This window comes from Hypanus sabinus, chromosome 9, assembly GCF_030144855.1.
Source record: "Hypanus sabinus isolate sHypSab1 chromosome 9, sHypSab1.hap1, whole genome shotgun sequence".
Classification (NCBI taxonomy): Eukaryota; Metazoa; Chordata; class Chondrichthyes; order Myliobatiformes; family Dasyatidae; genus Hypanus; species Hypanus sabinus.
Window position 1 is genome coordinate 114,924,298 of NC_082714.1, and position 21,580 is coordinate 114,945,877.

At 40.9% G+C, this 21,580-nt stretch overlaps 1 protein-coding gene across 3 annotated transcripts in view; it reads right to left on the minus strand.

Annotated features, from left to right (window-relative positions):
• Window positions 1-21,580, minus strand: part of LOC132399747 (protein-glutamine gamma-glutamyltransferase 2-like) — an 86,412-nt gene that overhangs the window by 45,525 nt on the left and 19,307 nt on the right. For all 3 annotated transcript variants that reach the window (XR_009514057.1, XM_059980456.1, XM_059980455.1), the window contains 4 exons: window positions 17,760-18,002; window positions 9,915-10,033; window positions 5,955-6,083; window positions 68-245 (listed from right to left, as the gene is read on the minus strand). Coding sequence is in view for 2 of the 3 variants with exons in the window: in XM_059980456.1 (XP_059836439.1) it covers window positions 68-245; window positions 5,955-6,083; window positions 9,915-10,033; window positions 17,760-18,002 (669 nt within the window). In the remaining variant the exon portion in view is untranslated. The remainder of the gene's footprint in view (window positions 1-67; window positions 246-5,954; window positions 6,084-9,914; window positions 10,034-17,759; window positions 18,003-21,580) is intronic.

Below are 21,580 nucleotides of genomic sequence, written 5' to 3' on the forward strand. Positions count from 1 at the left end.
AAGTATTTAGAAACATACTCAATAAGTCATAACGTGATGTTAATGTAAAATCTGAATCCCAAAGTACCTGTGCAAGCCACAGCTGCAAAGACCCAACATTGTCCATAGCAAACTGGCTGACAGCCATTGTTGTTCCATTGTCGGAGAATGGCAACACTTCCGTTCCATTTTCCTGGATATACTCCATCAGTATAAGGATCATCCCATTTGCCAAAAAGTATTCCATTGTCATCATTGCAATTCACCTGTAAGGCATCATTGTATTGGTATCCTTGCAATGTCATAACATCAGCAAAATTGACAAATATAACAAAGAATCAATGAGTAAAACCTCTTGGATAAATTACATTGAAAAATGAATGATTATAAGCATTTTCTGTTTTACATTTGTGCTGGGCTTTTACAGCCTTTCTGAAAAGAATTACAATGTTTTTATTCCACTAGAAAGAAAGTTAGCTGGATAATGCGGCTCAAACTGGAATCAGCTGTTTTCGATGATAATTAACTCCACATATGCAATTGACCAGGAAAATTCCAAAGTAGAAGGATTAAAGGCTATAAGATCATAAAAAAATGAGTAGGCCTTAAGTCTGTTCCACTATTCAAGTAGATGATAGTTGTTCAAATACCTCGTCATTTTATTATTTAGAGTTCAAAAATGCCTCAATTTCAATCTAGAATTTACTCAGTGATAATTCTCCCAATATAGACAGTTCTAAAGATTTCCAAATGTCAAGGAATGCTTTTTCATGCCAGTCTCCAGTGGCCTCCTTCTCTAACTTAATGCTATATCCCCTCTTGCTCCAGAATCTTCAGCATGAGGAAACAGCCTCTCAGTATCTACAATGACAATTCTTCTTGAATTCTTAATGTCTCAGTTAGGTCATCTGGCAGCCTTCCAATAACTGCAGGGTAATTTTACTCAGTAGGGCCAGTTTATTGGATTAAAATAAAATGATGTACAGAAAATAGATCCATGCTCAGGTACTAGAAGTCCAAAAATGCACATAATCCTTTAAGTATGGTCTCATCAAAGGCCTGGCCAATCTTGCCAATATTTCCTCACTTTTGCAATCTAACCTGTTTACAATAATGATCACCTTACCATTCACATTCTTTTTTTTTGCTGTATTGGTATGTTAATTCACTCACTTATCAGTACAGCAAGTCCCAGTATGTCTTTGCAAGTCTATACCTCAGAGTACTGCAAATCTTCACTTGTTCAGTAACTTCCAACAGAGATTGACCTCTCTCAGAGTCAGTGAGGATGTTCCATTTTGTCGGTGAGTTTTTTGAGCATATTCCTGAATCACTAGGTGTTTGGGAATCTCCTCCCAGACAGACCTCGAAACAGATGTTCTGCTTCAGCAAGTTTCTTTGCCATGCACTCAAATTATCTGCCTTTTGGGACTCTCTGTGTCTTCCACACAATATGGATTCTTGACTTCCTTTATATGATCAGCAAACACATCCTCCCCTTCAGGGCCCGATTAACCTAGTACCAAAAGTAGCATATACCACAGGCCGCCCGCACTAAATGACAAGCCGCAGTTTGGTGAAATCGGCATCTCACCGTATTCTCACGACTGTTAGAGTGAGCTGTGTGTAGGCGATTCATTTACACTTAAATAAATGACTTCAGCCATCAGTCTTCTGTTCTTTGACAAAGTACTGTGGATTGAGTTCATAACAATGTATTTCCTAAAAGCTATGAACCCAGTTTCAATGCATCTCTGGCGCCTGTGAGACAAGAATGCTAAGTTTACAGGTAGTTACGAAGACACCATATCTGTGTTTTTTGAATATGAATTGTCCTCTGTTAGCATGTAACATACCAAATAATGTATTATGGATTTTAACTGCAAAGTTTTATTTGTTTCATCAATGACCTTCCGGGAATAATTGGCCTTGCTGGATTTTACGTGGTGTATACCCAAGAATCTTGTGAAGTGCTACCTTAATCATGTAATTGCGGGAGTTAGAGGGGGATAATAACATCCGAATTGCCAGTGATGCTCACATCCTGTGAACCCGGAAAAGAAAGCGGAAAGCACTTTCACAAGTTGAAATCAAAGTTTCGTGCCCTAAGATAAAATATCTTAATCGATTACTCAGGTGAAAAAAAAGTTCAAATGAATGAGGTCCGCTAATGACAGGATGTTTTGATAGACATGGATAGTGTGGTGAACTACATATACCTGTCTGGACACGCCCCCTGCTGACTGCTCCTGTGGCTCCTCCCACAGACCCCGGTATAAAGGCGATTGAGGCCTAAGCCCGGCCTCTCTGTCTCCAGGATGTAGTATGGTGGTCAACCACTGCTTGTTCTTTCTTCCAGTCAATAAAAGCCGATATCTCGCCTTCACATCTCAGAGAGAGTTATTGATGGTGCATCAGATAGTGTGTGTTGTTTCCATGCAGTTCGATGTCTCACGTCACAAATGAAAAAGCTACGAACAGTTCCAGTGACAAGTCTACATGACCCAGGTTAAATTGTCAATTGGTATTCATACACGACATGAGATTGAGAGGAATGAGACGGCGTTCTAGGGTCTGTCAGGAACACGAGTTGAAAATCTGAAAGAAAGTGCTGATAGATCAGGTGATCAGTAAACACCTCTGGTTCCGCGAATTGTTTCAAGGGATCAGATGATTTGCGAACAACTCCGATTGAAAGAGGCTCGGGTACGCAACGATTCTAAAGTGGAATGTGAGTTGGAACCTGAACATCATCTCGTATAAAAAACTGTGGTGTGAACGCATTTTCATAAACATGGACTAAAATCGCATCAGCAGTTGCTGAGAGCGAGGAGATGTCGCGGCCTCTGTGCAAGTAACCAAAAGGTACTTACCCGGGACACTGATAAATCCAATTACTATGTAACAAATAATCCGTGCTTGTACCATTGTTAATCCCCGGCTGTTAAAATTTAAAAGTCTGCTCCCAATTTTCTAATGTACTTTTCATAAAAGGTGGTGAGGGTAAATAAATTCAAACAAAGCGCAATTATCAAATTTCTTCTGCGTCTGCTGGGTAAAATACCTTCGGGATCAGACGTTCAGAGTCCACCGCATTCAGAAGAACATGAACTTCTGCATGAAATAGACATTTCCAGTATCATCAACAAAATTGCTCATGCTAAATCTAGGAAATCTAACTTTTAAATTAGTGGTCACCAACTTTTTAAAGCCCAAGATCCCCTACCTCAGCCTTAGTAAAAGGCAAGATTAACTCCAAATCAATTAGCATGCGCACCGGGGCAGAAAAGACCGGAAATAAAACCCCTCAACCCAGAAGTAGAAATAATGTATAAACACCAGGGGTACCCACCCTGTTTTGCACCGCGGACCAGTTTAATATTGACAATATTCTTGTGGACCGGCCGACAGGGGGTGGTGTTAAACACGACAGGAATACAGCGATACTCGAAGCAGGATCCTTATGATCAGTCTATTCCACCACAATTTAGTTTTCACAGCTCTCGGCACTTAGCTTCTGTCCCGCTTGCTCACGTTTTTTCTGCTGAGAAAACTCAACCGGTTTGTCTTTAGGTGCAGGGTTCTTGGACTCAAGGTGCTGAAGCAGTTTTTATTGTCTCATTAGACAGCTTCCAGGCCCAAACTGCAGCCTCCTGCCCGCCCGCCTGCTGCCAGATGCCTTGGCCAGGTGTGGCTGGGGTGAGAGGACAAGGTCAGGGCCGGAGGTCCTCGTGACAAGGCCACAGCAGTCGCAGTCTGGAGAGAATGACCGAGTGAGCCCGCTCCCCTTGTAGGATCTATCAGCCAACAAAAGTTTGTTTCAGTAGATCGCAGCGGGGTAACTGCTCTGATACTTATGAATCCCTGAGCATGAATGAGGTCGTCTGCGAATATTTTAGCACTGGGTTCCCCACAAACATTCGGTGTGCTGAACAGGTTCAGAGGCGGTGCCCATCTGTCCGCACTCCAGGCCGGTACCAACGCCACTTCCCGCTGGCCGTGCGAGGCCAACCACTGATCCCTGGCGCGAGGGTGTGACTGCGTTTAGGCGACTGATGACCTCACATGGGTTCAAGTTCAACAGCGGACGTGACAGGGAATGGGGAAAGGTTCAGCTGACTCATATCGTTTCCTCATGGCCCGGTGGTTGGGGGCCACTGAAATACACTGTGTAGTGCGGGGGAGCTACACGCAAGCACACTGGGAAGAAAGAACAAAACGAAAACCCCGCAACCCGGAAACAATCTTTCAACAGTATTTCTGTACTTATTTTACTTTTTTTTCAGGATCTACTGGGAAAGTTTCAAAGATCAACCAGTCAATCGCGATCGATGGGTTGGCGACAACTATTTTAAATTGTAGTTTTGTTACTTTTGAAATTTGAAATTGATGCCTACATGTTAGTAATACTGTTACATTTGTCATATTATCTGGCTTTTTGAATTACTTTGCTTTTTGAAAATTGAATTACTTTACTATGCAAGTAAATAATTTATGTTTTAATACTTGCATGTTTTTGTTTAATTTAGGGCCCCTTGATAACATATAACATATGCTACTTGCTCAATCCAGCCCTGCCTCACCTTTCAAATCTACCCCACAGCTATTTTTCTCCAGTCGTGCCAAAAGGTTTGGCCCGAAACATCGACTGTGCTTTTTACCATAGATGCTGCTTGGCATGCAGAGCTCCTCCAGCGTTTTGTGTGTGTTGCTCAGATTTCCATCATCTTGTTTGAGATCTTACACTTCATCTTTTCTCTTTTGTCATGAATATAAACTGTAAATGTGTGTAGGTTCAGGGCAGATTTCTGTGCCAAAGTATGATTAAGAGACCAACTTCTTCCTGTTCTGTTTTCTGGACTTTAAGCAATTCTTCCATAGTAATGTGTAAGCAAGTCCTATTAGCTCCCATCTTAGGCAACAACTTGCAACTCAGGACATACACAGAGAACATTTTGAGACAGAAGGAGGGACTCTGCTTCATTGTGCCTCCGAGCAGTGGTAAAAGTGTGAGCCACCCACTCACATTCTCATGCATTTGATCCATAACTCTCAAGGTCATAACCCTTCGAGTACACAGCATGTACTTAAATGTTTGCAGTAAAAATATTTACAGTAAATTATACAAGCTGGAAGGGCTTTAGTATTATGCCAGCCATGCTGAGATATCTAATAAATTTCAATTATAGATACAAGGGCTGATTGATATGCTCGTGGCCTAAGGTAGAAGGAGTCAATTTTATAAAACCTAGCATATTTATTTTTCAACATAGTCCCCTCCTACATTTACACACTTAGTCCAGCGGTCGTGGAGCGTGCGGATCTTGGACCTCCAGGAAGTGTCCATAGCGGGTGATTGATAAGTTTGTGGCCTACAGTAGAAGGAGATGTGTAATACAGCTCTCATTACATGCACATGCAGGTTAATTCTTTGAGTGATTATGCAGAAAGTTTGAAGTTAATAACTCATCGGGGTGATTGATAAGTTTGTGGCCTAAGGTAGAAGGAGATGAGCTATTAACTTCAAACTTTCTGCATAATCACTTGAACTATATGTTGATGTATTGAGAGCTGTATAACTCATCTCATTCTGCCTTAGGTGGCAAACTTATCAATCACCCATCTGTGGACACTTTCTGGAGGTCCAAGATCCGCACGCTCCATGACCACCGGACTAAGTGTGTAAATGTAGGAGGGGACTATGTTGAAAAATAAATGTGCTAGGTCTTCTAAAATTGACTCCTTGTACCTTAGACCACGAACATATCAATCACCTTTCGTATATCCTGATCCTCAAAGAAAGTCAGTTGAGAACCCAATGCAACTGCAACTGCATTATAAAGAGTCTGATAGACTAAAACTGTGATTTAAAAAGATACCATTAGAGAATCATTTAGCTGCATTATGCTGGCCAATGATACATTAAAAGATCACTAACAAATGAATTGATAAGATATTACCATTATTGTTCTTACCATAGCAGACACTGTCCTACATATATAAACAGGAGAAGATCGACGCATGATGTCCTTTGCTGGATTTTTCAGATGCTTGGGGCTATTGTCTAATAACTTAAGACAGATATCCAATATGTCCTCTTCAAACTAAAAATAAATAGATTATTATTTGAATCAGCTTTGTGACAACTATAAAAATACTTAAAATATTATGTTTTGTTACTTGAGATCTAAGTTCTGTAGCTTTAAACTTTATAACTGCTTAGAAACTCGCTGATCCATCAAAACCAATACGTCTGAAGATTTTAAGTTGAGTAAATACAGTATTTCAAAATCAATATTCTGTAATAATAATTGTTTGATTTATGTTTTTAAAATGTTTTTCTGTGACATTCAGCTTTTCTTATTCATACATACATTCAGATCCCCATTATCACTCTGTAAATTACTTAATACATTAGCAAAAAAGATTTGCTTTATACTTGTATTGTTGAATGTGGCTGGTAGTTCAGTTGGCCAGCATCTGGCCAGTAAATGGCTCTACCATCTAGAAGTGACACCTGCTGGTAGACAGGGGAAACTGCATGGCAGTTAGTTCTCTAACTAGGATGTCAGCAAGTCAGGCAGCTCTAGGGAGGAGAATAAGTTGTTGACATTTCAAGCTGAGACTCTTCATCAGGTTTGGAAAGGAAGGGGGAAATATCCAGAATAAGGCAGTTTGGGGAAGAGGAAGGAGTACAAGCTGGCAGGTAGCAGGTGAGACCAAATTTCAAGATCCAAATTTATTTATCAAATATATGTCAAAATATAGAATGAAATACGTCATTTCCATTAACAACCAGCAGACCTGAGGACATTCTGGGGCAGCCTGCAAGTCTCACCATGCATTCCAGTGCTGACATAGCATGCCCACAATGTTCAGCAGAACAACACACAGAATACAATAAAACTCAACACAACAAGGAACAAAACAAGAGTAACAGCAAAACAAGCCCCATTCCTCCCTCCCAGCCACGTGCATACACAACCATCCATCTCCAGGACACCCCAGATTCAGTTTCCAGTAACTGTGACTTGGAGTCACAGACGTTGGGCCTTCAGTTTCCCTGGCAAACACACAAATGCTCACAGACACACACTCTGGCCAGTGGGCCTCAACTTCCAGCCTTCTGATTTTACCCCTGGGCCTCGATACTCAGTATTGACCCCAGGATCGCTGAATACTCGTCCTTAAATCCAGCATTGCTGATGATAGGGCCCTGAACACTAGGCTTTCACCTTTAATGCCACTGATTTGTGAACCCAGAGAGTCATTGGACCTCAATCTTCCTCCTGCATGGAACTCCAACTCCCAAACCTGTGAACAGTTCTCTAACGTTGGGGGGAGGGGGTGGGATCCACCAGCCTTCATCCAAACTGGTCTGCCGGCCTGACATCTGACCACATATGTCCCACGTCTGCATTGTTGGCCTTTGAGCACAGAGCAGATGCTTTACTGCAGCCTGACCTCAAACTCCCCACATCTCTGTCCTAAACCCTAACCTGACCCCCGATTCCTTTCTCTGTTCCCTAAACCATCCCAACAAACCTAAAAGCACAACAAAAAGAAAACAAGTAAATCTAAGTCATGACCTTAGCGGACTCTGCAGCTAAATGCCACCTTGGAAACAGGTGAAGGGGAAGGTGAGCAGGGGAGGGGGTGAAGTAAGAAGCTGGGAGAGGATAGTGGAAAAGGCAAAGTGCTGAAGAGAAAGTAATGTAATAGGAGAGTATATATTTGTGTAAGCATGAGATTGCTAGACTACCCTACACCTTCTCCCTCACCACCACTTAGGGCCCCAAACACCCTTCATATGTGGGGCGACTTTTCATCGAAGCATCTTTCAGGGTCATCTATTGTATCTGGTATTGCCTCCTCTACATCAGTGAGACCCGAAGTAGATTGGGGGACTGATCTGTTGAGAAATGTTGCTCTGTCCGCCACAGTAGGCAGGACCTCCCAGCGGCTACCCATTTCAATTCGATTTTCCGTTTCCATTCTGAGACATCTGTCCATGGTCTTATCTGCTGCCCTGACAAGCCCATGGATGAGCAACACCTCACATTCTGTCTGGGTTCCTCTAACTTGGAGGCACGAGCATCCACTTGTAAACTTCAAGTTCAAATTCAATTCTCATTCGGCCGTAAACACCCAAATGAAACATCATTACTCTGCGGCTCAGGTGCAAAACAGATACATACAGTCCCACTTGGCACAAATAGTTATGATCCAGAGCCAAGCACAGCACATACAGTATAATTACAATTTAATTTTAGCACAAGGACCCCCACCAGCCATGTTTCTTACTGCTGACATCAGGAAAAAGGTATAGGAGCCTCAGAACCCTCACCACAGTTATTACCCCTCAACCATCAGGCGCTTCACCCAGAAGGGATAACTTCACTCAATTTCACTCACCCCATCACTGAACTGTTCTCACAAACTATGGACTCCTTACAAGGACTCTTCATCTCATGTTCTCAACAGTTATTGCTTATTTATTTATTATTTTTATTTGCACAGTTAGTTGTCATGCAGATTGGTTGGTTGTCCATCCTGTTGTGTGTGGTCTTTCATATAGCGTGTGTGTTTCTTGCATTTACTGTGAATGCCTGCAGGAAGGTGAATCTCAGGGTTGGGTGACATACATGTACTTTGATAATAATCTTACTTTGAACGTTGAAGTCCCTGAAGGGCATGGACTGAAGATTGATGTGCATGGGATGTTATCTGATATGTTTCCAATGTTTCCACCCCCACATTCACTCGTTTTATATTCCTCATTCTGGTTACCCTCTCAAACCTTGTCTTTTCCTCACCTGCCCATCACCTCCCACTGGTTTCCCCTCCTCCACTGTCCTCTACTATTAGTTTCCTTCTTCTTCAGCCCCTTACCTCTTCAACCTATCTCCTCTCAGCTTCTTACTTCATCCCCCTCACCCTGCGCTCCCACCCGCCTTCCTTCCTCCTCACCTGATCTCACCTGTCAGCTTGTACTCCTTCCTCTCCCCTACCTTCTTATTCTGGCTTCCTCCCCCTTCCTTTCCAGTCCTAGTTTAGGCTCTTGGCCTGAAACTTTGGCCGTTTATTCTCCTAACTGCTAACCGACTTGCTGAGTTCCTCGGCAATTTGCAAGTGTTGTTCTAGATTTCCAGCACTTGCAGAAACTCGTGTGTTCAAAATAGTTTTCTAAACCTTTCACTATAGTTATAAGCTCAAATTACAGAGAAGTTTCCATCATGGAGGAAGTCATGTAATGAACCAGAACGGGGGGGAGGGAGAGCAGCAGCTTCCGTCACAGCCAGCCTGAGGTAATAAGAGAAACCACAGGACCTTAGCAGTCTCCTTCAGTTCTCGGTAATGCTCTGAACTCAGTATATCCAACCTGGGTGCAACTGCATCATTCACCACAGCCTGCCCAACATCAGCTCTCACAGTCTCTGCATACCACAGTCTGGGTGATTCAGTGCTGCAAGAACACTAGTGAAGGGGCAAGGTTTGAATCCCAATACCCACGTTCTGGCACATCAACAAGGAGGGTGAAGGCTCCCATTAACCTCCCAACACAACATGCGTTGTGCTAATGCTCCTGGGAATAAGCTGAACAGAAACTACATATCGGTCTGTGGTTTTATTATTTCAAAGGAGTCTGTACAGGATTGTTGAAAACTTGCTGTACGGGTTAGAAAAGGTGAATTATTTATTGGCACAAAGAGATTGTGCAGATAGCTGGTAAAGTGTGATGTTGGAATGGGTGTTGAAATCTAATACTACTAGGATCGTCAACAGCTTGGTTTTGCATATATCTGCTTCGTTCAAAAAAAAATTGCATGATGCATCATCAAATTGGAAGCAGTCTTTACTTGCCCGAAAAATTAACACTGAAACTCATTGTTATCAGAATTAGTGCAGGGTTTGCAAGGAAGGTTTCGTAGCACCTGTCCATAGTTCCAAGGTAGGCTTTGAATATAATCAGTGCAGCCAGTAAAGATAATCCCTTGCTCATTTAGCACATATTCCTTAAGCTGTTCATTGTCTTTCAGAAAGACTTCATCCTCTGAAGAGAGAAAAAAAACACAATAGCAGCATCAACAGGGATATGCAAATTGTAGTAAAGTACTGTAATAAACTCTTTCACGCCAGAAAGTGCAACACCCATTCCATTCATTGCATCATAAGCAGTCACCTTGCATGAAATGAAATATCTTACAAGTCATTCTGCACACTTAGACACTAAATGATTTCACTGATCCTCTCCCTCGTTTGAAAATAAGACTTTCTTTTCTGCATGGCACCATGGTGGTGCAGCAGTTAGTGCAATGCTATTACAGCTCAGGCTATTGGATTTTCGAGCACAGTTCCGGCGTTCTGTGTAAGCAAGTTTGCATGTTCCTTCCCATGTGTCTGTGAGTTTCCTCTGCTTTCCTCCCACAGTCCAGAGATGTATTGGTTTAATTTTGGTTTAATGATCCATGTGATTAGGCTAGGGTTAAACTGGTGGGTTGCTAGGTTGCATGGCTCAAAAGACCAGAAGGGCCTGTTCTATGGTGTGTCTTTAAATACATTTTAAAATAAATCAATAAAAAATACTATATTCTAGGGAGAAGCTAAATTTCAAGAGTTAAATCATCGAGGAAATTAATGGATTGAATGCGTGGAATTTCCTCATAATTTGTAACATGATGATTCCACATCCAGGGTGACCAAGTGAAATCTGGGATGGGACCTCAAAGCTTTGGCTTCACATCTCTTCACCATTCCAGATTAGTCAAGTGCATAAAGCATTTCAAATTTATAAGCCTTAATTTCTATATAGTAACATAGAATAGTACAGCACAGTACAAGCCCTTTAGCCCACAATGATGTGCCAACCTAAATAATCTACTCCATGATCAAACTAACTATTCCCTCCTTCCTATATGACTCTTAACCATCCATTTTTTTTTACACCCATGTGCTTATCTTGTGGTTGTTGTTCTTTTTCACCCTTTGTGGTGCACTGGGCAGCAACCTTGCTATTTCTCCAGCAATTCTATCTGCTTTTTTACAAGGCCAAGTTGCTAACTCGATGCTTAACCCCCAGCACGGATAGAAAGTGTGCAAAGAGCCAGCTGGATTCAAACCAGGGTCCACTCGCCTTGAAATCCAGTGTGGCTAATGGTGTCTAAGAGTCCCTTGAACATCCCTACCAGCCTTTACTCCACCCCAGACAGTGTGTCCCAGACACATAATGCAGTCTATAAAAAAAACTATCTCTTACATCTTCCCTAAATCTCGAATCCTACTTGAAGAAGAAGCCAATGTTAGAGGAGGACCTATAGGCTGGTCCCTCCTCATCCTCTGAGATGTAACCAACACCCACGTCCTTCCCCTGCTGCTGCTCCACTGTTGTCCTCTGGTATTGGCTGTTACGTCCCTGGGAGAAAAGCACTGGCTCTCCACACTACCTATGCCTCTCATATTCTTAAATATCTCTATCAATCACTTCTCATCCTCCAAATCAGCATGGTCAGCATGTTTTCCTTAAAAGGAAATCTTGGTTAGCATATCTATTGAAATCCTTTGAGGAAATAAAATGGCAGGATAGAGAAAGGAGTCAGTGGATGTTGTTGTTCACTTAGATTTTTCAGAAGGTGCTGCACGTAAGTCCATTAAACAAGATAAAAGCCCGTGGTATTACAGAAAATATACCAGCATAGACAGAAGACTGGCTGACTGACAGGAAACAAAGTGTGGGAATAAAGTGGGCCTTTTCTGGTTTTCTGCTGGTGACTGGTGGTATTCTGCAGAGGTTGATGTGGGGACAGTTTCTTTTCATGTTATATGTCAATGATTTGGATGAAATTGATGGCTTTGCGGATGATACAAAGATAGATGGAGGGGCAGTTAATATTGAGGAAGCAGGGAGTCTGCAGAAGGATAGATGAGGAGAAGGGGCAAAATAGTGGCATATGGAATATAATGTAGGGAAGTATATGTTCATGCACTTTGGTAGAAGGAATACAGGCATCATCTAATTGGAGAGAAAATTCAGAAATCGGAGGTGCTAAGCAACCTGGGAGTCGTCGTGCAAGATTCCCTAAAGGTAAAAACTTGCAGGTTGAGTTGGAGGTAAATAAAAGAAAATGAAAAGTTGGATATAAAAGCATGCACGTTGTGCTGAGACTTCTTAAGGCATTGATCAGACCACATTTCGAGCATTGTGAGCAGTTGTGGACCCCTTATTGAAGAAAGGATGTGCTGACTTCAGAGAGGGTCCAGAGGAAGTTCACAAACATGATCCTGGGAATGAAAGGATTAATAAATGAGGAGAATTCGGTGGCTCTGGGCCTGTACCCGTTACACTTTGAGGGGGAGTGAGAGGGAATTCTATAGAAATCTATTGAATATTGAAAGACCTAGATGGGGTGGACACGGAAGGGACGTTTCTCATAGTGGAAGAGTCTAGGACTAGAGGGCACAGACTAGAAAGATGTCCCTTTATGATCGAGATGTGGAGGAACTTCTTTCGCCAGAGGGTGGTGAACCTATGGAATTCACAGCTGTGGAGGCCAAGGTATCGGGAATATTTAAAGCTGAAGTTGACCGGATCTTGGGCAGTCTGTTAGCTCAATCACTTTACAATGCCAACTGCTAGATCGGGGTCTGACTCCCGCTACTGTCTGTAAAGGATTTGTCCTTCCAGTGAAAATGCTGTCTTGGCGCTGCTGAGTAGGGGTGGGGTGGGGGCAGATGTGCAGATCTAGTGTTGTGATCCAAAAAAAAGGAAGAAACAGCAAGATACTTCCATGTCAGCTGGTGTGTGGCCTGGAGGGGATTATACAGAAAATAGATGAGGTGATGCAAATAACAAAGCTGAAGAACAGGACTTCCAGTGTACTAATCTCTGGATTGCTGCCCAGTGAGCGTAAGAATAGGATGATATGGCAGGTTAATGCCTGGCTGAAGAACTGTCGCAGAGAGCAGGGGTTCCGTTTTTTGGGTCATTGGGATCTATTCTGGGGAAGTTACTACTGTACAAAAGAGACAGGTTGTAACTGAACCTGAGGGGGCCCAACCTCCTTGTGGGCAGGTTTGCTAGAGCTGTTCAGGAGGGTTTGAACTAACTTATCAGGGGGATGGGAACCAGAGTGATAGGTCTGAAGATGGGATAGTTGGTTTATAGACAGAGGCAGTGTGTAGTGAGATGGCTAGTTAGGGGAGGCTGATGGTAGGGCAAAATTGCAGTCAACAGGGTGAGCTGCAATGAAAAAGGTGGATAAAATTGAAGAGGGAGAATACAGGACTGAAGGTGTTATATCTGAATGTGTGTGGTATACAGAATAAGGTAGATGAACTTGTAGAAAAAATAGAGATTGGCATGTATGATGTTGTGGCTATCACTAAATCATGGCTGAAAGAAGATTATAGTTGTGACTTTAATGTCCACAGATACACATTGTATTGAAAGGTCATGCAGCTAGGCAGACAGGATGGCATGGCTCTGCTGGGAGAAAATGAAATCAAATCATTAGAAAGAGGTGACATAGGTTTGGAAGGTGTAGAATCATTGTGGGTAGAACTAGGAACTGCAAAGGTAAAAAGGTCCTGATGGAAGTTATATACAAAACCCCGAAGAGTAATAAGGATGTGGACTACAAATTACAAGGGGAGATAGAGAATGCATGTCAAAACAGCAATATTACGATAGTCATGGGGGATTTCATTATGCAAGTAGATTGGGAAAATCAGGTTGATGCTGGATCCCAAGAAAGGGAATTTCTAGAATGTCTATGAGATGGCTTTTTGGAGAAGCTCGTGGTAATAAAGGGAATTACAGAGGCATGAGAGAGGATTGGCCAGAATTGATTGGAAAAGAACACTGGCAGGGTTAACAGGATAACAGCAGAGCAGCAATGGCTGGAATTCACAAGGTGCAGGATATACATATCCCATAGAAGAAGGAGTATTTTAAAGGCAAGATGACACAACTGTGGCTAACAAGAAAAGTCAAAGTCAACATAAAACCCCAAAAGGGCATATAATACCAGCATAAATTTTTGGGAAGTTAGGGAATTGGGAAAAGAATAATCACAAAGGTAAGCTAGCCAATAATATTAAAGCAGATACCAAAATTTTTTTGAGATATGTAAAGTGCAAAAGAGAGGTGAATGTAGATATTGGATAGCTGGAAAAAGATGCTGGAGAGTAGTAATGAGGGACAAGGAAATGGAGGACAAACTGAGTAAGTATTTTGGATTAGTCTTCACTGTGGAGGACACTAGCAGTATGCCAGGTTTGAAACGGTCAGGGGGTAAAAGTGTAGGTGAAGTTGCCATTATTAGGGAGAAGGTTCTTGGGAAACTGAAAGATCTGAATGGAGATAAGTCAGCTGGATTGGATGGTCTGCACCCCAGGTTTCTGATGGAGATGACTAAAGAGATTCCAAAAGCAGCTGATGGCAGCTAGATACAGACCTCCGAACAGTAGCTGGGATGTGGACTGCAGATTACAATGGGAAATAGAAAAGACGTGTTAGAAGAGCAATGTTATGATAGTCATGGGAGAAATTAACATACAGGTAGATTGGGAAAATTAGATTGGTAAAGGACCTCAAGAGAATGAATTTGTTGAATGCCTGTGAGATGGCTTTTTAGAGTAGTTTGTCATTGAGCCTACTAGGAGATCAGCTATACTGGATTAGGTGTAATGTAATGAACCAGAGGCAATTAGGAGCTTAAGGTAAAGAAGCCCTTAGGAGGTAGTGATCACAATATGATTGAGTTCAACTTGAAATTTGATAGAGAAAAAGTAAAGACTGATGTAGCAGTGGAGTAAAGGAAATTACAGTGGTATGAGAGAGGAATTGGCCAAAGTAAATTGGAAGGAGATGCTGGCAGGGATGACAGCAGAGCAACAATGGCTTGAGTTGCTGGGGATAAATTAGAAAGAAGTAGAATAGATACATTCCGAAAACAAAGAAATACTCAAATGGCAAAATAGTACAACCGTGGCTGACAAAGGAAGTCAAAACTAACGTTAAAGCAAAAGAGAGAGCATACATCAAAAATTAGCAGAAAAAGGGAGGATTGAGAAGCTTTTAAAAACCTACAGAAAGCAACAAAAAAATTATTAGGATGGAAAAGATGTAATTTAAAAGCAAAGTAGCAAACAATATCAAGGTGGAGAAAAAAAAGTTTTTTCAAGTACAGTATATTTAAAAAAAAGAGAGATAAGGGTGGATATAAGACTGCTAGTAAAAAAAAACAGAGAAATTATAACAGGGACAAGGAAATAGCAAGTGAACTAAATGAATATTTTGCATCATTCTTCACTGTGGAAGACACTAGCAGTGTACCAGATGTAGAAGGGTGTGAGAGAAGAAAAGTGAGTGCAGTTACTGTTACCAGGAAGAAGGTGCTCAGAAAGCTAAAAATCCAAAGGGTACTTAAATCACCCAGACCAGATGAACTGCACCTTAGGGTTCTGAAAGAGATAGTGGTAGAGACTGTAGAGACATTAGTATTGATCTTTTAAGAATCGTTGGACTTCAGCATGGATCAGAGAACTGGAAGATTGCAAATGTCACTCCATTCTTTAAGAAAGGAGGGAAGCAGCAGAAATGAAATTAAAGACCAGTTAGCCTGACCTCTGTGGTTGGAAAGATGTTGGAGTCAATTGTTAAGGATGAGGTTATGGAGTACTTGGTGACACCAGACAAGATAGGACAAAGCCAGCATGGTTTCCTTAAGGGAAAATCTTGCCTGACAAACCTGTTGGAATTCTTTGAGGAGATTACAATTAGGAGAGATAAAGGGGATGCTGTGGATGTTGTATATTTGGATTTTCAGAAGTCCTTTGACAGGGTGCCAAACATGAGGCTGCTTACCAAGTTAAGAGCCCGTGCTATTACAGGAAAGTACTGCCATTATTAGAGCATTGGCTAATTGGTAGGAGGCAGTGGGTGGGAATTAAAGGATACTTTTTTGATTTGCTACCAGTCTAGTGGTGTCCCGCAAAGGTCGGTGTTGGGACCACTTCTTTTTATGCTGTATATCAATGATTTAGATGATGGAATAGATGGCGTTGTTGTCAAGTTTGCAAATAATAAGAAGATTGATGGAGGGACAGGTGGTGTTGAGGAAACAGGAAGACTGTAGAAGGACCTAGACAGATTATGAGAATGGGCAAAAAAATGGAAAATGAAATACAATGTTGGAAAATGCATGTTCATTCATTTTTGTAGGATAAAAATGTGCAGAATATTTTTTAAATGGGGAGAAAATCCAAAAGTCTGAGATGTAAAGGGACTTGGGAGTCCTTGTGCAGAAAACTCTAAAGGTTAACTTGCAGGTTGAGCCAGTGGTGAGGAAGACAAATGCAATGTTAGCATTCATCTCAGGAGGTCTAGAATATAAGAGCAGGGACATGATACTGAAGCTTTATAGGGCACTGGTGAGGCCGCACCTTGAGTATTGTGAACAGTTTTGGGCTCCTTATCTAAAAAATGGTGTGCCGGCATTGGAGAGGGTTCAGAGGAGGTTCACAAGGATGATTCCAGGAATGAAAAGGTTATCGTATGAAGAGCATTTGTTGGCTCTGGGCCTGCACTCGCTGGAGTTTAGAAGGATGAAGGGAGATCTCATTGAAACCTTGCACCATTTGAAAGGTCTAGTCAGAGTAGATGTGGAAAGGATGTTTCCCATGGTGGGGAAGTCAAAACAGAGACATGGAAAAATTTCTTAAGCGGAGGGTAGTGAATTTGTGGAATTTGTTACCACCAGCAGCTGTAGAGGCCAAATCATTTGGGTATATTTAAGGCAGAGGTTGATAGATTCTTGATCAGGATTATAGTCCTAACATAAGAACGAAGACGATGAAAAATTGATGCAATCATCTTCTGGCATAAAAAGCAAGACCTGGTAAGGTAGATAAGAAAAATCCAGACAACCAACTGCCTTGTGACCAAGTAACAACAGTTAACTTGTGGTCAGCTACACATTTTATTTATATCATGCGTGTACCATTTCCTCTAATAAAATCAAAAAACTAACTCTGAATGCAGACTCTTAACCTAGGCCTGGTGACCACATCCTCAATATTTATCGGCATTTGCTAGCAGCATGGTGGGTTCTCATAATGCACCCAGCAATGCCATGAACACAAATTCAAAAATATTTAAACTGCTTGTCACCAACTGTTTGCTTTCTTACTGCACTCCACACATGAACCTGGAGTAGTGAGTGGGGTTCAGCTTCAAGATTTTTTACAGCTTTAACATCTCAACCAATTGAAACAGATCTCTTTTGGAGGTAGTCATCCAAGGTTATCTTTTCAAAAGTATTAATCTGCATTTGCTATGTGATAGAATGGACTGGCTTGTTCCCAAATCTGCAACATTAGTCATTCAGTGATGAGCAGCTATTTATACCTGCCATTGTATCATATAGACATGTGAAACTTAGGTAACAAATCATTAGAAATGATTAAATTTATTTAGACTATGGGATGTAATTTTGTTTTCAAAACATTTCTGTTTTCAATACTTAACCCCACAAACTGTACCCTTACAATCTGCTCCTACACATTGCCTTATCAAGTTGTTATGCTTGAATAAAGCATATACTGAAATATTTAGCTCTCATTTTCTTTTTGGATATGTCCCAAAATTCTACAGTCTTACCAGTGCTGATGACTTTACAAGAGAAAGAAATTCTAGCTTATGGTGACAGTTTCATTTGACACTTTGTCTTATTCCGCTAACCAAAGCAAACATTGTAATCTCGTATAAAATAAAGAAGTACCTGAGCACCATGGATTGAAAAGCAATACCAACTCCCCTAACAGGTAGCTCTCAATCTGGGTTGAAGATAGCTTCTGGAGCATTAAGACGTGATGGCCAATCTTAGCATATGGAGATGAAGATATTTCTAGGGATAATTTGCCTCGGGAGAAGGATTCAGCAACTGCACTCCATCGCTTTCTATTTATGGACTCTGTCAGTGGAAACAATACCTTAGTTCCAGAGTTCTCTGAAGGTTCTGGCCCTAAAGTGAAAAGAACAAAAATAAACTAATTTGTCAGCACATCAAATATAATACAATAGTTGGTGGTTAATTTACATGACTATAGCTAGAGTTCTGGATCTTCAGTCTAAGGACACGAGATTGAATCCTACCATGGCAGCTATGGCAATTTAAATTCAAGTAATTAAGTAAAGTCCAGAATTGAAGAGAAGAATTATTCTCAGTAAGAATCGCTCTGAAACTATCAAATTGTTGTAAAACCCATCTGTTCTTCAAAGTTCTTCCAGGACGGAAACTTAAATTTCTTATCTGATCTGGTCAATGTATATCTTCAAACCCCAACAAGGTGCATAAGTGTTTTGTGGAATCCTACTTCTGACCTTCATCTCTTTGGAATAATTGTCCCGTACAATGACCCTTTGATTTCTCGTGAGCCAATTACCTATCCAATCTGCTGCATCTGCTCCAGATCCGTGTTTTGAACTGTTCATCAATCAACTTTGCAACACTTTCTCAAAAAGGCTTTGGGGAATCTAGATAATTTACATCAACTCTATTACCTTTTCCACACTGTTACTTGTTCCAAGAAGTAAGACATCTCTGTCATTTATTATTACTATTTAAAGTTATAATTACTGTTCCACTTTTATATTAGAGAATTATATTTAACTTTGAACTTGAACTGATTTTTCTACAATTGCCAGTGTTGTGTTTTTAATATTTTGGTTATAATTAGGTAACCTTAACCCACATATACACATACACATACGCACACACACATTATATGCATAATGTGTAGGAATAACACACTTGGAGAAGTTACAGGCTTTAGTGGCTGTGATGGGAGAGACTGAGCATACAACAACTGTTGCCTGGGTGCTTCAGCAGTTGCAGATTTATGGGAGAGTGGCAAGGAGAAAGCCCCTGTTGAAAAAAACACACATGAAATCTTAGCTAGAGTTTGCCAGAAGACGTGGGAGACTCTGAAGTCAGCTGAAAGAAGCTTCCATGGTCTGATAAAAACAAAATTGAGCTTTTTAGCCAGACAAAATGCTATTTTTTACGTAAACCAAACACTGCACATCATCAAAAACACGTCATCCCTATTGTGAGGCATGGTGGTGGCAGCATCATGCTGTGGGAGTGCTTCACCGCAGCAGGTCCTGGGAAGTTTGTGAATGTTGCAAAATACAAGGAAATCCTGGAGAAAAACCTGATGCAGTCTGCAAAACAACTGCAACTTGGGGGTAGATTGGTTTTCCAGCAAAACAATAACCCCAGGCATAAAGCCAAAGCTACACAGGATTGTCTAAAAAATATACAAAGCTAATGTCCTGGGCTCTGACTTGTCCTGGAGTGGCCAGTTCAGAGTTGAGACCTCAATACAAATGGTTGGACTTGAAAAGGGCTGTTCACTCACAATCCTCATGCAATCTGGGGAAAAATTGCAATGTCTAGTTGATTCATAGAGACCTATCTATGTGGACCCAAGGTTGTAATTGCTGCCAAAGACACATCTTCTAAATACTGACTTGAAGGGGGTGCAATCAATTATTTAGTGTTTAATATTTTTAATTGATTTAGTTCACTTTGTAGAGATCTGCTTTCACTTTGACACAAAAGAGTCTTTTTCTGTTGCTTAGTATCAAAAAAAGCAAAATTAAATCGCTGTGATACAACTTGGTAAAACAATAAAACAAAAACTTCCAGTGGGGGTGAATATATTTTACAGGCACTGTAGCAGTCAGGATAGATGGAACTACTAACATTGATTCCTTGAGTTAATACTTTGGTACAGAATCTGTGCAGCTTTTAGAATTCTTTTGCACTTCCATTTTAAAGGATTCAATTGATTATTTTCCTATTAGTTAAGGAATTAAATCATGATTACTGTATTGTACAATAATTATAGGCTGCACATTCCCTTTCACCTTAATGAAGTATGATAGAAATGACAAAGGGTGTAAAGTTACATCCTCACTAGCCTATATGTTTCATTCGCTCAACAACTTACATGCAATCTACAACACTTTCAGCAGCCCTGAGGAATTGTCTGTCAATGCCTGACTGTCAGCCATGGGTGAGCAAGGGATGGTTGTTGAAATCAACAAATAAAATGTGAAAACATACGAAGTCTTTAGGAATACCAGCTAACCAAATTCCAGTACAAACAAACAAATAAAAGAAATTAGTATCAGTAAAGAAATATTACCGGACAGGTAAGTAAAAGTTGATAAATCCCATGAATCTGACTATGTAAATCCCAAACATTTTTTAAAAATGGCAATGTTAGCAATGGATACTCTAGTTATCATTCAAATGAGAAGTAAGATAACAGAATATATTAAAATGCGACCTTATAGGAAAAACATACATGTGGCTCAGCAAAGAGTCTATAAACTTTGTGTTTGTCACAAATCAATGAGATTACCAATAGTTTTACAAATGTTTTATACTTCTTACTCTGTCTGAGAATTGATGCCCCATTTTCTGCATTGACAACATTTCCTGTCTGAGATATTCATGAATATTCAAATCTTAGGCAAGGATCAGCCATTTTGTTCTTGCAATATGAATCTTGTAAATTCAACCTGCCAGGCAATGGCAGTTTAAGCAAATCAGTTCAAGGGAGAATGTCATTACTGTATAAACATAATATATTATTAAACAATGAAATAAGTTAGAATCAGAGAAACGTTAAAATTATTTTTGTTAAAATTAATATAGTATTATGCAGACGTCAAAGGCACATATATATAGCTAAGGTGCCTGAGAATTTTACACAGTACTGTAGTAATTTTATGAAACCCCTTTTTACCAGGCACCTCTAGAGATGCGGCTTGTTAGCATCTCACTAACAGCGACTGGAATCCATGGTGAGAAAACCACATTTTCAGACTCTGTGCATCTAGGGCTGATATGATTTGGGCCCCACCAAACCCATGAGCTTGGGATGTCTCACCCACCTGAACCCCAATCCACATGAATACTGTGTAACTACTGCCCCCCCATGAAATCATCCATCAGCAAGAACTAATAGACCATACACTGCATACAATTATAAAGACATTATATTTATGAATTTTAACTTAGCCAAACCATTGTCAAAGAAGAAATGAAAAAAAGAAAAAAAGGGGTGCATAATAATTAAAACAGTAAAATGTGCACAGGTTGGAGCTCAAATCTTCCAAAAGGATGTGTGCCTGATGTACTCACCGTGCCAACTCCTGTTCACTGATCACTGATAGATTTCCCCTCTTGGACTCCATCGAATCACTTGAGCTTCTTCTCTGTCCATCTCCAACCAAAAAGACCTTGACACACTACCCATGTCTGTTTCAAAAACCTCTCCGCCCAGCGTTCTCTAGATCCTTCTCCCAATTCCACCATCCTGATTGGATGACACTACATTGCTAAGCATGAACACCACAGCCCCTTATCTTTATTGGTAACCCAAACACTACCAGTAAAGCTCACTGTTTCTACAGGAAACCATTAAATGGAATACCCTACAGCTCTAGTTCCAAGGCTGTCAAGCCGAGGAGTGGTAGTGGGGACAAGCTCTCGCTACCTAAAAATAATCCTCATGGCATGCACCT